Here is a 17,899-nt window from a genome sequence, read left to right on the forward strand (position 1 = left end):
ATATAAAAGACTAAAGTTAACTACTATTTAATACAGTTCAAATCCACTTTTGGTATTTAGAGCATTTCTAACACATAATATACAATGGCATTTAAGGTGGGATTAAAAATATTTTGTATAAAACAAAATGAAAGGATTAGACTTAAAAATATATATGTTTTGTTTGTAAAATTCTAGTTCATCACTTTCTTCGTTGCTTGCCTCGCTGTTGCCAGCGCTGGTGTCATCCCCGCAGCTGCTCCTTTGGCCGCCGTTGCCCAAGTTGAAGAATACGATCCTCATCCCCAATACTCTTACGGTTATGATGTTAAGGATGCCATCTCTGGTGACTCCAAGACAGCTGTTGAAACTCGTGATGGTGGTTTTGTTCAAGGTCAATACTCTTTAAATGACGCTGATGGTTACAGACGTATTGTTGACTACACTTCCGATCCCATCAATGGTTTCAACGCTGTTGTCCGTCGTGAACCTTTGGTAGCCGCTGTTGCTGCTCCCGTTGTTAAAGCTGCTCCAGTTGTAGCCGCCCCTGCTGCCGTTCCCTTCACCTATGCCGCTGCCCCTGTTGCCAAAGTCGCTGCTCCCTTGGTTGCTGGCCCAGCTGTAGTAAAAACTACCTTCGCATCTCCTCTTATCTCTTATGCTTACTAGATAATTGATTTTGGAATGATTGCGACTGACATTTAAAGAACTTTAATAAAAATGTGATGATTGTTTAATTTTATTTAAAAAAATATATTAATTTTTGCTTTAAAAAATTATATATATAGGGATATGGCTAGCATTATATTTAACAACCCGAAATTGGTCATTACCAGGCAACGAAAAATATGTTCTAAAGTCTTTATACATTAGCTCTAAAAATATACCAAATATGTACTTAAATGTATAATTTTCCGAATGTAACCCTCGCTTTTTTCTATGTATATTTAAGCTGGAAGACACCTTCATTTGTAAAATGCGTTATGTCATTTAAAAGCCAAAAAGAAAAACTAGAAAATTTCAAAACTCCATTTTGCCATTAATTTATGACAAACTTATTTGTCTAAATTTGTCAAACCTTTATTTTAAAGTCGACAGATTGGACTTTTGGACCACATAATCACATTTTATAAATTAAGGTATCTTCTCCCTTTTATAACGTCTTAAATATGGTAAAAACGAGGTTTTTCATTTTTTAGGTCACGATAATTTAAGTAAACTTTGTCCTGTGGATTCCGACTTCTTTTTAATTTTGCCGGCTTATGTAATTTAGAAAGCTCAATTCTTTTGCTTTACATTCCACTGAATTAATTTTAAAAATATATTTTGTAAATTGAACATATATTCGAAAGACAAACAAGTAAGAATGACCGAACATATGATACCCTATGCCAAAATATTTAAACAATTTATTATTAGCTCGAGAACCCTGTTCTGGGCTTTAATCGTTTTCGACTTCATCCTAATGACAAATTTCATCAAATTATCTCAAAAAATAGCGATCTGCAGCGTGCGTTAGATACCCTCCCTACTATAGTAGTGTCCGGTATACAAATGTTAATGAATCATAAAATAAAACTTAATTTTAATACTTTCCAAGGATAAGTTTAATTAAAATGTAAATAATATTTTATTACAAAACAATCGAACAAGAAATAATTTAACTTGCTATATGATTAGCAAATCGAACGCTATATGAAATAATTCTTAGAGAATGGGTTTTAATTTATGAATGAAAGAATAAAAAACGTTTTGTTTTGATTTTTTCTAAATAAAATTTTATAAAATAACTCTAATAAAATATTTAAAAAATCTATACTAATTAAAAACAAAATTATATAAAATATGGCATAAAAAACGAAAATATGCAATTATAAATAAAATATTCTGTAAAATACAAAATATGCTGTTAAGAACAAAATATGCAAAAATATGCTCTGAAAATTGATACCAAAATTCGTTAATTGTCTGAAATGGATAAATAGTTCATGATCATTACAAAGATCGAGTGAAAATTATATACATATGTATGTACATATTTATAAGTTTGTGCTTTTTATACCCTACACCACTATAGTGGGGAGGGTATTATACGTTTGTGCTGATGTTTGTAACATACAAAAATATTGGTCCAATACCCACCTTAAAGTATACCGATCGATTCAGAATCATTTTTTGAGTCGATTAAGACATGTCCGTCCGTCCGTCCGTCCGTCCGTCTGTCCGGCTGGCTGTCCATGTAAACCTTGTGCGCAAGGTACAGGCCGCAATTTTCAAGATAATTTGATGAAATTTGGACCAAGCATGTTTTTTGGCACAAGGACGAAGCCTATTGAAAATGGTTCACCTAGCCCCCATACAACCGTACCTCCCGATTTGAACTTTTTATGCTATAATTACGCCAAATATTCTGTTATCTCTCTAAAAATTGGCACAAATAAGTTTTATATAAGTATAAATGATACTGCAGATTTTCGTAAGGATCGGCCTATATTTGATCCTAGCCCCCATACAAACCCCCCTTCAAAAAATGACTTAAACGTCTAAAATTGACTTGTAACCATTTGTATCGCAATGAAACTCAACAAAACTAACTGTTATTTAGAAATATATCCTTTTCCCAAATTTACCGAGGATCGGCCCATATTTGACCTATATAAAGCCTCATTTAGAAATTTTAGTTTTTTATCAATAAATGGCTTAAATATTTTGGAATTATGGTAATATTCAACATAAAAGTTTCTTTAAAAAAATAAAAATTGTATAAAAGTAAAAATTGTAAAAATATACTCATGGTGTAGGGTATTATATAGTCGGCCATGCCCGACTATACTTTCCTACTTGTTTTAATCGTAATAACGCAGAAACGCTTTATGAAAGTTCCAATATTACATTTTCAAAATAATATATTGAAAAAATTGCACTTGAGTTAACGAAGTCTAAAATATGTATAATTGTATGAGCCCTAATGACATACAAATATTGTTATATGTATTTGTCTACTGTTTATGTATTTTAAAACGAAGATAACCATTGGAGGCATGTACTACGACGCATAATAAGTGGCCGTCATTATCTCGCTTATATTTCAGAAGCTTAAAAATATATCTTCAATTTTACAATTTAATTTACATATTATAAAGATGCAATATTAATTCCTTATTGAATTAACTATTCAATGGAACTATTTCTACTGCTACTAATTTATTACTACTGCTAAGTATATTTGAGATTTACTTTTTTATTTATAAGTAGCAATAGTTTTAAAAACGAACGATTATAAAACGAAACAAATGCTGCTGCTACAACTTCAGACAATTGTTTGGAGCAGTAGTTAAAGCAATAATATAATATTTGGTAGCAAACATAGTTTTTCTAACAGTGGTTTGAACTTTCGAACATAATATTACATTGTCATTAGATTTATTGTGTTTGTTCTAAATTGAGTTATTATTGTGAACTTTTAAAATATTTATATATTTTTTTTTTTGCAATTTTAGCGTTTTTTATTTAATTTAGTTTTAGCGCCAACTAATGTAAGCTTAAGGAAATGTAAAAAACGAACGAAAAGTCTTTCAAATGCCTAAAAAATTCGAAGAACCTTTTAGATGGCTATAATGTATTTAAGTGCATTTAAGTAAAATTATTGTCTTTTTCCTTTTAATTTTTTTTAATCAGGTAGGTGTTTGTAATTTTTTTAAAGTTTAATTTTTAATTTTAAAGAACCATATACAAATAAGGCTACTCATACATACATACACTCATATACATACATATGTATGTATGTAATTATATAATTTCATTGAGATTTTACATACTAAAGCATGCGCTATTAAACTGTTACACAAATATTTTTTTATAATCCGTTTTAAACGCCCATCTATCTACGATTGTCTTGCATATGTATGTATGACTCGACAAATTGTGCTTAGACATAAAAATTGGGTTTTTACAAAGAATGCAGAAAACCTTTTACACACATCTCTACAGGTGACTTAAACGTCGTACAGTACTTGCAAAGTTAAAGATTAAAATACATATACAAATAGACGTTATCATAAATTTCTGCTTAATAATTATTTTCATATGTTTTTAGTCATGTTTTTATTAACATTTGAAATAAATACTATCGTTGCTAGTTTATTACTGTTGTTTTGGGAATTTTTATATGTCCATTATTTTTCCCATTAATGTGTTTGTTAGTATTTCCCAAAAAGCCTATTAAGAATAGTTATAAAAAATGAATTAAAAAGTATTACAAGCAAAATAATAAAAAATACTCTCGCTTTAAATGATTGTGAAGGTCGTGTACGTCAGAAAATCAAAATATAAAAAAGGTACAACCTATGGTACGCGTGAGTTATTCTTAGCAATTGAAATATTAACATACATATGTACAGTATTTTGGTTACTCAGTAAAATATTTTTTACAATGCACCGAACTTTGGCAAAAGTGAAACTTTACACAAGTTATTTAAAAAAACAAGTATGAACATACACCAGTCAGTATGTTAAAATTGTGGATTTTTTTAGATAAAGCATTTAATTTGTTTTATTGTGATTTTTTTACTTATTGTTGACAAAAAACAGATTTTCTACAAGAGGGCTCATAGGGGAGAAGGGGTAAATATGGGCCTATCCTTGTATGGGGGCTAGGGTCAAATGAGGCCCGATCTCTATTAAAATTAGTATTGTCATTTATTGTTCTATAAAACTAATTTTTGTTGATTTTTGTTAATATTATAAAACATTTAACGCAACATTTAACGCAAACATTTAACGTACCCCCGATTTGGGGCGTTCGTCCCTGAACCAAAAGAAGAGTATTTGCCAAATTTCATCAAATTATCTTGAAAATTGCGACCTGTAGCGTGCGCACAAGGTTTACATGGACACACAGACAGACGGACGAGCGGACGGACGGACAAACGGACAACAGCAGTTTTCCGATTTAACGACCATTCAATTCTACGAACATCGCATTTAACGAACAAGCTAATTTTTCCTATTGACTACCTTAAATAACGAACAAAACTTGTTTTTTGTACTCTGTTTAACGAACTAATATAAATATTATTATTTAAATTAAGATAAAATACATTTATCAAAAATAACAAATAACCTAAGTTGTAGCAAGCGGTGCTTTTATACCCAAAACTGTAACTCATTCTGGGTTCTTATTAAATTTTAGTTCGATGTAGCTATGTCCGTCCGTCCTTCAGATAATGACTTTAACGCTCAATACTCGCTTAACAATACGAGTACGCCGAGTACTAACCGATATCTCTAACAAATTTTATGGGAATCGGTCCATAATTGACCTTACCTTCCATATCAGGCCCCCTTAAGAAAATTACATCAACGCTCATTACTCGCTTAAAAATACGAGTATAGAGATGAACTTCGAGAAATAACTTTAAAGCTCATGACAGAATTAAAAATACAGCGATTAAATTCGACACAAATATGGTTTGAAGGTGGGTATATAAGATTCGGAATTTTGTGTTTTGAGCTATTTTTATTAAAAAAGAATTAATTTTTATAAAATACATTTAAAAAATATTTTATGTACCTATTTTTAATTATTTTCCTACCAAAAACCCACGTTTTACTTAGTACTGCATATAACGAACTTTTCAATTTTACGAACAGGCCTGACAACATATGGGTTCGTTAAATCGGAAAACTACTGTAGCTAAATCGACTCAGAAAGTGATTCTGAGAGGATTGGTATACTTTAAGGTGGGTCCAGGACCAATATTTTTGGGTGTTACAAACTTCAGCATAAACGCATAATACCCTTTCCACTATAGTGGTGTAGGGTATAATTATGTTGGTTACAACAGAAACTAACATTACAACCGGTCGGTTAACTGACCCCTAAAATTAAAAAATACACAATTAAATTATGCCTAATAATGGGCTACTGTAAGTACAAAAGGGATTTAATGTTATTGACACTCTGCCAAGCGAATGAAATAAAAGTAAAACTTAAATCGAAAGAAACAAAGCTAAAAGAAAATGAAATTTGACATAAATATGACTAATATACAAAGGCACGATTCTGCGTGTACGTGCTGAATGGTTTACAGGGTGAAGCAGAGTAAAGCTACCTTTATGCGAGCACAAAAGTAATTTGATCTGTAAAAATTTTGTATATGAGATTACGGATGGGATGGTCTAAGCTATTTATCACTAGGGAAATCAATAATATGCCTTAAAAATGGTGTTTTAAATAAGTGCACTAATAAGCAATAAGATATTGTAATCAGGGTATGTAGGGCCCGTAGGAAGTTTTATTTAAACCCAAAAAGTACCTTTTGAAGCACATAGCACGAAAAAAGCCACAAAGTTCCCTTTTGTAGGTTCTCAGTGCTCTACATGCTAATTTTGAGGTTTTAAATTATTAATTTAATATAATTTTTGAAAAACGAAAATGTATCAAAAAGTCCCCTTTTATGGATTCTCATTTAATCCGGGCTCTACATACATAATACCAAGAATGATAAACTAAAGATTACGTCGGCAGGCGAACATAAATAAAACTTTCTGTGTATATAGGAGCTCTGACGTCACACAATCTGTTATTGGTTAATAATTTTCAGTTATAAATATAATAGTGGGACAATTTATTATTTTTATTTAAAGATTAATAGATAGTAACCATTCTTTTCATAAATTTACTTATTGTAATTTCTTTTGTAAAAAAATATTTAATAATATTTTAAATACTAAAAAGCAAAAAAAACTACATTTAAAAATAGCACAAGTACAAGTATTCACTCGTATTCACTCGTTTTTTTTAATATTAATATTGACTACATTTGTCCACTGTTCACTCCATGTTTATATTTTTTCCTCTGAATTTTGTTTTCGTTTTTCTAAGTTGTGGATCATTTTTACCGCACTTCACTACACTTATTTTCTAATTTTATATTTTATTTAAGGCGAAATTCTTTATATTTTTCAAGAACTGGTGTAATATTTTTTTTAAACTGTCAAAATAAATTAAATTGCATGTTTCTAGGTTCAATATTTTAGAAAATTCCGAAAATACCTTTTGGAGAACAGAAAAGATGACATTTATAAATTTTCACTAAATCCGGGCCCTACATGATTAATTTTATGTTTCTAAATGATAACAAGACAAGGCTGATTCATTCAGTCCATAATAAAATTTACGATGTATGTTATTATATTGCCAATATGTATTAAAAAAACACTAATTTTACCGGTTTCCCTCTTATAATAAAGTAAAATCATTTCACAATATCAAATTAAAAGCTACACTCTGTATAAAATTAGAATACGAATAATTACTATTCACACCTGTCGCATTACGTTTAAAATACACATGAGTAAATAGACACATAACATAGAGACGTATGGGAAGCCCTCGAATTTAATTGATTACTACGCCACTATTTGGAATCAATTTATGTACATACGTATTGGTGATTGAATGAATTGTAAGTCAATTACAACGGAGTTTTTAAAGCCATAATATAACAAGTAAGTGACCGATTATATGAAACCCTACACCAGCTATTAATATTAAATTTGATTAATTTAATAAAGCATTTATCTCAAATATTTTCTTTGTTTCCGATTTATTAAAGCAATTTATGGAGGAAAAACAAATTTCTGAAAAATAAAACTTAATGAACAGACTTATTGTTAATAATGTTAAGTCCTTTTCAGAGAGTTTGTTTAATTATTAGAATATAGTGCGTGCACATGTCAATTTTATTATGTTCCAAGAACAAAAATAACACAAAACTAACGATGGTCCTCTGTTAGTACCGCCATAATATAGTTTAACCTGTTTTTAGCAAATTATTTCATATTAGTTGTTTGTATCCATCCGATCAAGTCTGATTTTTTTTCAAATTAATATGATGTGTTATTTTTCTGAGCTAAAGATATATATGTAATATATAAAATCTTGAACCACGAATTCTTTTAGTTATAATTTTATTTAAAAAGTTACAAACATTATCTACAAAACAACTTATGTGTAGGGTAATAGAAAAATGCGTATCTACTTACGGATAATATATCGTATTTTGGGAGTGTTATGTTTTTGAAAAGTCTACGCTGGATTTTTTCTTAGCAACAAATGCAAAACAATAAAACGGTAATTGCCAACAACATGAAAAAATTACATTATTATGATCGTATGTACATACATAGATACATACGTACGAATATTGAAAACAACATAAAAATAAAGGTTGACTTTGACCTTAACACTCAGTTGCCAAAAACAGAGAACAGCACGTAAAACAACAGAAAAAAACAGACGATCGAATATGTACAGCATTTAAGCTTAAAGGTTTTTTAAAATGAACATGAATGCAATCTATACAGAGCATTCAATATTTTCATTGGTATACGAATCGATAATTCTACAAATAACCGGTTAAATCTTTTTTTAAGTTGTACATATTTTTACAGAAAAGACAATTAAAATTGACGAAAACAAAATAAGTAGAATAAATTATAAATAGTGCTAAAAAGTACCAAAAAATATTTGAAAAATTTTTTTGGGTGCTATATGAGTTTAAAAAGTGCTAAGTCTAACACTAAAAGTGCTAAATTGGCAACACTGATTACAAGACATACCCTCTATATTAATATGATGTAAGGGTGTAGGGTAACGTATGATCGGGTATTGTTTCATATTTACTTCTAGGTCTCGAATACCACCGTTTAGTATATAATTCTTTTGAATAAAATCTACATCCAATACAGACCACGTAAAATATAATAACGATAAAAATTCAGGCGAGTGCCATTCAACCATCTGATAGATGTAAAATTATTCAAACGAAAAAATCAAATATTCGAAAAATTAACTGTTAAGGTCAATGTAAAAATTCATACAAACTTATGTATGGATGTAAGTAATTCATATTAATAATGAGAGCAATATTCATTATTTGCCCATTCATTGATTTTTATTGTCCAATGTCTTGGGGATTTTTTTACTTGTTCGCGTACGAGAGTGCTGTTCCTGTGTTATTTTCATATTTAGTTCGATTGCTTCAAAGATTTAAAGCGGCAGCAACGTTGAAACTACACACTATAAAATGTATTGTTTTTATGCAGTGGCTGCAGTTTTTATACCCTTCACCTTCGTGAGAAGGGTTATATAAGTTTGTCATTCCGTTTGTAATTACTATAATATAATTTTCCGACTCTATAAATTATATATATTATGGATCCTTATAGATAGCGGAGTCGATTAAACCATGTCCGTCTGTCTGTTGAAATCAGTTTCGAGAAGATCGCTATTTAAAATCAGCAAAATCGGTCGGTAAATAACGGATATATGAGCAAAAATCCGAGACAACCTCTAAAAATTTCATCAAAAAATTTCATATTTTTTCATGCTTTGTTAAATATGCAACAGCAACACTGTATATTAGAAAAAGATGTACACGTGTGTGTATATGTATTTGATTTTTCAGCTATGTATTTCGTTTTGTATGTTTGGATGCTGTTGGCGTCATTGTGTAATTTTTTGTTTTGTTTTTGTGAATTCTGTTCGTATATTTGGATGTAGTTTGGTGCTATTGCGTTGTTTATTTTGTTTTTTTGTGTTTTTCGTTATGTTTAAATGTCTGTTGGTTTAGATGCCTTGTGTATTTTGTTTTTTATTTCGTTTAGCGTTGTTGTTGTTCATTTTGCTTTGCTCTTGGTGTAATATTAATGTAGTCGGGAAAAATGTATAAAAATAATATGTTTAAAATATACTATGGTGAAGGGTATATAAGATTCGGCACATCCGAATACAGCACTCTTACTTGTTTTTATTTTAAATGTTCAAGACTTTTTAAAGTAGCGAAGGGAAATAAAGATAAAATTATATTTTAAATTACATGACGTTTCGTTGCGACTGTTTGTATCATCGGTGCTTTATACCCCAGAAAAATTAGTCAAAAAATCAGCAAATTGAGCTTAATGAATGTTGGTACTGATCTTTGTCTTGGGGTCTAATATCGTCATTCACACCAGGTAATTTCGTGTCAAAAGACCTAACACAGAAAATTTGGCTTAGAATCATTTTCTGAGTTGATTTATCTATGTCCGTTCGTCTGTCTGTCCGTCTTGTAATTCATCAGTCATTGTGAAAACATTAAAATATCTCTCCCGCTCTTTAATCTCAGTGCTGTGAACAAAATAAAAAATATACAAAGAAACCAAATTTACTTCTTTTAGCCCGGCAGAACAAAAGGTGAGTTTCCTCATTCCCCAAAACCCTTACTCTCTTATAGAATTGAAAGAAATATTATTTACCTATTTCTTTCAATTTCTTTCTTTTCCTTTTCTCCCGCAACTGCATATAATTATAATAATTTGGACGAGAGTTAATATAATTATTAAAAACTTCTTTTAGATTGCTCCATTGTTTTCCCCCCGCTCTACCAATCTAGAAGAAGTTGCTCTAGTTCATTTCATAGTGCAATTTTTAAAAAAATTTCAATGAAATTCAGCACATGATTGCCCCGGGGACGAAGCCTATTGAAAATGGTTAACACCGGCCCATTATTTCACCTAGCCCCCATGCAAGTGATATTAATATACGATAAAAGGCTGCAAAACCAAGTTCCATAATGGCCTTGATGACCCTGATTAAATTTATAATTTAGGGCCTAATTTTACTCTAGCTCCTTTAAAAAGCCCAGTTCAAAATTTGGCTTAACTGTCCACAATTCAACAATAAATAGCTTAAGTATATATATATCTGAAACTTTCCTTTTTATTTCATAAAAAAATAATTTTAAACAAAACATCATTTTGCCTTGATTTTTTCTTATAAACGTCAAAAAATGTGCCTGTCGACAGTCACCTAATTTTAATTCGCCGCTCGCTCCTTTTGTGTGAAACTAGCTAATACCCGGTGTGCTTCGCTACCCCAATCTAAATTAAATACATAATATTGAAAAAATTATTTACTTAGTTACTAAATTATAAAATTTTTCTTAAAGTTTTATTATAATTTCTCTTGATGACAATATATTTCATTTAAATTCTGAAATATGTTTTTAAGTATAATTTTTTTAAGTAGAAATTTGTAACCGATTATGGCCAATAGGCTAGATTTATTTTGGAAATAAATAAATGAAATTAAAAAAATACATCCCAGGAAAAATTATGGAACTTGTTCTAAAAACTACTAGTTCTAGAACGAGTGAAAACAGAACCACTTCAGATTCTTCAACAGCCTTGGAACTAGTAGTGTCGCCATTACTTCTGGAACCTGTTCTTTAGAATATTGTTGTGGTTCTTAAATACTTCGAAATAGTTTTTAAGGAACTAGTTCTTTGAAACTAGTTATACATTGCTACTACACTAGTTTAATGGAAAGACGAAACAACTTCTTGGAATCAATTGATAAAAATGTCAAAAAATTAAAAATGTATAAACATATTTTTATGGAAATAGAAAACGCGTTCAAATGTATATTTTTGCATTCCACTGAACTACAAGATATTAAAGAGCCCACTAATTCAATGGTACCGAGAGAAGCGAAAGTTAGCTTGTAACGTATATCCTTACAGAAAATATTTCAAAAGATTAGAGGTGCGGAAGAATTATATTAAATTGTATGTGTATGTAAGTTTTGTAAATAAAATTGGTACAATAGTAAAAATTAATCAACAGTTTCTAAAAATTGCTCCTAATCTTAATAATTTGAAACAAAAACGCTAAAAAAGAAATATTTGTTTATACGTTCTCTACAGCTTCCCTAGAACTAGTTGCGAGGTTGACAAATTCAAACGAAAATCATTGATTAAAGAACTAGTTCCAGAAGCGTTCCAAAGAACGAATGTCGACTCCATAACACTTCCTCAGAACCAGTTCCGAAGGTGACAATTTCAAACAAAAATCATTGGTCTCAACGCCAAACTAGAACGAGTTCAGGCTAAAATCATGTGTTCTAGAACTAGTTGTAGAACTAATACAATTTTTCCTGGGATTAATGATTTATTAATTTATTCCTTGCTAAAATTTAATATATACTTTTATTCTTAAGAAATAATTTTTATTCTAATGCCTTGAGATATACAATATGTTTTGTTTCACTCTATAGAAAAAATAAAAAACCCATTTAACGAGTTTAAAAATTCTAACCACAAGGAAATTATTGAAAGTTCGCCAATTTCTATCTATCTATGAAAAATTTGAATTATTTAACAGTTTTCAACATATACGAAATTTGTGGTGTTAAACTCCCCATTAAAAATCTTGTTATTTTCTAAATTTTCTCTAATTTTCCTGGGCTATTACACCTATTACACCCAGTTGCTGCAGAAACCACCTGATCTTGAATAAGAAGTAATCTTACTTTTGGTGTCGTAAAAGATTCCAGTAAGAGTGTTCGTTGACTTATGTACATACATATATACGTATATATGTATGTTTCGACCATCCTCCAGGTATGCTGATTTTATCAACTCACCATCTTTGTAGTCGCTGGATTATTATGTATGAATGCAACAGTTAAGAATTTGAGCTGAAGTGACCTTAACTGAAGTTGATGATCACTTGTGGTATTTACTGTTTATATTTTTGCCAAAATGTTACCATAATTGAAATCTTCAAAATAAATCATCATAAACATTAATTTTAATATATTACGTTTTATGTGTTAATATGTATGTTTTATTCGCTCCCATTTAATTCAATTTTTACAAAACTTAATTGAATTTTATTCGCTTAAAAAATTGTTGTGTAAGAAAATTATTATTGATTATTTTCAGTCAGATATTTTTATAGAAGTTAATTTAGTGAAATTGAAACTGAATTAAAATTGATCATCGTGAAAAATATTTGTTTAAGATTTTAATTAACTCTATATGCCCTTTCGGACCTGTAGTAATTTAACTTAAATCCAGAATTTTTGATTATTACCCATGTTATGTATACAATTTTTTCGAAATTTGTTATATGTATAAAAATTGTGGCCAATAACAGACTGATTCTTTAATTGTTTCTAGATTTGCTTAAGAATTGATAGCAGTTTATGCAGAATACCATATTTTGATTATAATTATACCCTACACCACTATAGTGGGGAGGGTATTATGCGTTTGTGCTGAAGTTTGTAACACCAAAAATATTGGTCCTAGACCCACCTTAAAGTATACCAATCACCTCAGAATCACTTTCTGAGTCGATTTAGCTATGTCCGTCTGTCTGAAATTGGTCCATTATTTCTCCTAGCCCCCATACAACCGTACCCCCCGAATCGGTCCTTTTGGGTCATAATTACGTAAAATGTATTATAATGTCAACAAAAATTAGTTTTATAGAGCAATAAATCAATACTAATTTTTATAGTGATCGGGCCTCATTTGACCCTAGCCCCCATACAAACTCCCCTTCAGATAATGACTTGTAGGTCAAAATTAACTTATAATTACTAATAAAACGATTAAAATCTACATAAATGACTTTAAAGTAGACGTTAATTCATCTACCAAAATGTATAAGGATAGGCCCATATTTACCCCTTCTCCCGTATGAGCCCTCTTGCAGAAAATCTCTTTTTTTGTCAACAATAAGTAAAAATATTCCACAATAAAACAAATCAAATGCTTTATTTCAAAAAAATCCACAATTTTAACATACTGACTGGTGTAGGGTATCATATGGTCGGCAATGTCCGACTATAAATTCATACTTGTTTTTTTGGTGCAATAATGTAGCAATAAACTCTCAAGTGATTATATGTTCAACAGTAAAATTTACAGTTTTAAAATTTAAAAACTCTAATATGAAAATATTTTTTTTTTTTAATATGCAACAATTTATTTTTAAAATTTAACAATAAAAAATAACAACAATCCTTAATAAAATGGCATTTAATGATGTTGATGATAAGCTACTGGAACTGGATATTGTTTGACAACAGTTTTGGTAGGTGCTGATGCAACATAATGAACAGGAGCAGATACTTGTTTCACGACAGTCTTAACATGTTGATCTAAAGGAATACGATTGACGACAGCATTAAAACCACTGTGAGGATCAACCGAATATTGGACCACACGTCTGAAACCATCAGCATCGATCAGGGAATATTTACCATGAACTATATCTCCATCACGTTCTTCTTGGTGGCTGTGATTATCACCTGTATGTTCATCGTTAATTTCGTAGGCGAATTTGTATTGACGATGTGGATCGTATTGTTCATCATGATGTTTGGCCAAAATGGGTTGTGGGTGAGCGTAAGCTACAGGAGCAAATGATTTGACCACAGTAGTAGGTGCGGGAGCTGGTTGATAAACTTGAGCTACAGGAACAACTCCAGCACTGGCGACAGCAATAACAGCAAATACTGCAACTAACTATTTAAACAAAATATTAAAATTTGTAACTCTTTAAAGACTTTGAATCCTTTTATTACCTTGAATGCCATTTTACGATTTTAAATTTGGATTGGAGAAGTTGTTATGAATTGTTTAATGTTTTGAATTTGTATGATTAATATTTAAATTTAATTTGATATTTATAGTAAATTATCTAAATTTTTAATTATGTACAATATGTACATATCAGAAATATCATGTTACATATTTGCATACATACTTATTTCAATATAAATCTATGCACCCATTATTTCAACAAATAAACAATAACATACATTCGAATTAAATTACTTTCCAATATTTGTCTTTCGTTTGGTTTTTGTCACTTTCATATTTTTAGCGTTTTGTTTGAAATCATTTATTTAAATCTATTTTATTGTTTCTCATTCATGAACATAATTCGTTCAGTAATAAATAAAGTAAATAAAGAATAAATAAAAAAGAAATATGTGCTTATATAATTCGAAATTGTGCAACTTGTTTTCTGGCTACAGATTAATGTCATTTGCCAAATGTAAGTTTCGTGTATGTAGTATATTTTGGCAAATTTTAGCTAAATCAGCATTATGTTGTTTGTTTCATACCATAATAATGCGTGTTTATTATTAATTTTATGGTGAAGAATTATCGTTTACATGCTGCGTAGGTTTAAAATGAATTATTTTTACAATCACTTACGATCATGACATTAATCTATTTTATCTGAATGAAATGTTCATACACGATCAGGGGTAACGTTACTTCACATCACCGCCATGGTTTTTTGTATTGCAAATTAATTAACCCTGATGCTGTTTGTTAAAAAGATTTTTGTGTAACTAGTTTAAATCACTAGCGGCCCTTCATAGACTTAAAATATTTCGATATTTTTTTGAAAAGTGTCCAGCTCCCGATCGGATAACATTAAATCCAAAATATTTAAAATCGTATGCCATAAAATAGGTGGTAACTCAATCATCTTTTTTATATACCCTTCACCTTCGTGAGAAGGGTATATATAAGTTTGTCATTCCGTTTGTAATTTCTATAATATAATTTTCCGACCCTATAAAGTATATATATTCTGGATCTAACAGTATATATTATTGTATCGCAAAGATTACATTCCTCTAGAGCAGACTTTACACTTTTATAATTATCACCATCACAAAACATTATTTTGGGTTTTGTTATGGAATAGACATGAGCAATTCCTTTTCTATCAAAACTGGGATCAAGAGTACTAATACTTAGACCACATAACAGAGCACCAAAGGTTAAAGGTGCTACAAAATCACTGTTAGCAGCACACAAACCTATAACATCCCGTTGCGCTAAGTTAAGTTTTTGTAAATTAAGGGCAATTCGTATTGAGAGTGTAGCTATTTCCTGATTTGTGTATTCTTTACCGCTGGGATAACAAATCTACAACAATACAATTTTCAAGTATTAAAGCCACTATATCCATCGTTCTTATTAATTACCTGAGTTATATGATCAGGATCGTTTAGCAGTGACGATATAGCAACTGATCCAATGGAGTCATGAGCCCCAAAAACATGATCTGCACGTTCTCCATGCCAAATTTTGGTTTCTTTATTAAATGTGGTTATTGCCTGCTTAGAACGCAATCGACTTGTCATGGTGACTGTTTAAAATCGACTATTATACTTGACTGTCTTTCATCTCAATATTTATAAATATTCAATTCAATGTTACAATTATATTTTGGTCTACTCATCGGTGATAAGAATATTACTAAATAGAAGAAGACAGGCCCAGAGTTAAATGATACTTTACGTCATATAATCTTTTGGATTGTTTATTGTAAAACAATTAAGATAACAAGCACAAATAATGTATATGATGTTTTTGTTGACAAAAATATATTTAATAGCTTATTAATACATATACATACATAGAATCATATAATTTGGATATAGATATGTATTTGATTTCTTTTAAGAACGCATAGAAGTGCTAATTTTCCACAGACATACAGTGATAAGATTTCAACAAAAAGTTAAATAAAATTTAAATTTCGAAACGGAGTGAATAAAAAGTGATAAAAATGATTATGAAACCCCATTTTGAAATCAGCAAAATCCACTTATGAATTTCGGGGATATAAACAAAATTTCGAAATTACCCAGGAAATTGTATTACATGTTTATGATTAACAGAAAACTATTAACAGTTTCATATAGAACTAGGTTTGTCAATTATTCATGTTTAAAATTTTATTCGAGTAGTCGACTAAATGTTAAAAATTGTTCGATTATTGGAACGAATAACGAATAAAAGTTTTCATTCGAATAATTAAATAAAATATAAGTAAAAAATACCCCCAAAATCTTAAGATACGGGTAAAAACGGGTTTGCGTACATTAATGCACTTATACGTCAGTAACATAGCTCAATCTCAACCAATTTTAAATTTATCAGTATATTTTAAAGTGCATTTAATCAGGTACTAACATGTTTTATACCCATCATCAAAAGGATGAGGGGTGTATTGTTTTGTCATTCCTTTTGTAACATATCGAAATATCGGACCCTTATTAGATTCTAAAACGATCTAGTCGTCCATCCGCCTGCCTGTCTGTTAAAAACACAATATGACGAACAAGATAGTTGAAATATTTTTTTGTTTAGTACTGAAAATGGGCAATATCTGTCTACGATTTAACCTAGCACCCATATAAGTTACAATAACGCAGATAACTAGCTTACAAAAGCACTGATGGCAATTAAATCCAAAATGTACAAATTTGCATACAGTGTCTCTCATAAGTATTCGAATTTAGGTATAATATGAAAAGAAACCAAATTTAATAACATATTTTGTATAAAAAATTAATAAATAAATTTGTTAAATTCTCTAGACAGTCCTTAGCTTTGATATTACGCTTTTTAAAACTTTAAAAATTCACATTTACTTAAATTAATTTAGCTTTATTAAAAAAAAGTCCATAAAATTACCTCACAAAAGTATACGATTTTTTTTCTGTATTTCATATTTGACTATATTATACGAAACACAAAACTTAGAATCGAATGGCTTTTTTGCTAAAATTTTTTTAAGGGGTAACTATCAAACGAATCGATATAATTTTGGATCATTTGGTCCACAATTTTGGGGTATTTGTACCGTCTTTTTATGTAATATCATTAAAATGGCGGCAATATTTATATTTTTTCTCCTTTTTCCCAGAGATAAAACCAAAATTTGTTATTGGGATTTAATATACCCCTTGGGGCATCTAAAAATATTATTTTTTATTACAATAATCTGTATTTAAACGTTCCAAGATATATTATTGGAATCATTCTTCTATCGCTAATTCAATTTACTGGAACTCAAGTCCATTTTTATAATACTAGGGTCAAAAATTTTCGGGGAAACTTGTCTTCTATATATTGTTTTAGATATCAGCTGTTATACATTTTAAGTTTTCAATATATTGTGAAAGCATGCCTCGAAGAAACGCCATTCAATATAGTGGAATCATTCTTTTTATAACCAATGGCTTCTAGGTTGAATGTCACCATATAAT

The 17,899-nt window shown here is 29.8% G+C and overlaps 3 protein-coding genes across 3 annotated transcripts; 1 reads left to right on the forward strand and 2 right to left on the reverse strand.

Annotated features, from left to right (window-relative positions):
• Positions 1 to 749, forward strand: LOC111674577 (larval cuticle protein A2B-like). Its single transcript, XM_023435222.2, has 2 exons — positions 1 to 96; positions 178 to 749. Exons 1-2 carry the CDS (start codon positions 85 to 87, stop codon positions 646 to 648), a joined length of 483 nt encoding a protein of 160 aa, XP_023290990.2. The 5' UTR covers positions 1 to 84; the 3' UTR covers positions 649 to 749.
• A 13,104-nt stretch (positions 750 to 13,853) lies between these two features.
• On the reverse strand, positions 13,854 to 14,461 carry LOC111674604 (larval cuticle protein A2B-like). Its single transcript, XM_023435259.2, has 2 exons — positions 14,402 to 14,461; positions 13,854 to 14,342 (listed from the first exon to the last, which is right to left on the reverse strand). The coding sequence occupies exons 1-2, from the start codon at positions 14,411 to 14,413 to the stop codon at positions 13,854 to 13,856; spliced, it is 501 nt and encodes a 166-aa protein (XP_023291027.2). The 5' UTR covers positions 14,414 to 14,461.
• Positions 14,462 to 15,142: 681 nt separating this feature from the next.
• On the reverse strand, positions 15,143 to 16,022 carry LOC124419843. Its single transcript, XM_046950638.1, has 3 exons — positions 15,827 to 16,022; positions 15,438 to 15,767; positions 15,143 to 15,154 (listed from the first exon to the last, which is right to left on the reverse strand). The coding sequence occupies exons 1-3, from the start codon at positions 15,983 to 15,985 to the stop codon at positions 15,143 to 15,145; spliced, it is 501 nt and encodes a 166-aa protein (XP_046806594.1). The 5' UTR covers positions 15,986 to 16,022.
• Positions 16,023 to 17,899: the final 1,877 nt, after the last annotated feature.

The sequence above is a fragment of the Lucilia cuprina genome, chromosome 4, assembly GCF_022045245.1.
Source record: "Lucilia cuprina isolate Lc7/37 chromosome 4, ASM2204524v1, whole genome shotgun sequence".
Taxonomy (NCBI): domain Eukaryota; kingdom Metazoa; phylum Arthropoda; class Insecta; order Diptera; family Calliphoridae; genus Lucilia; species Lucilia cuprina.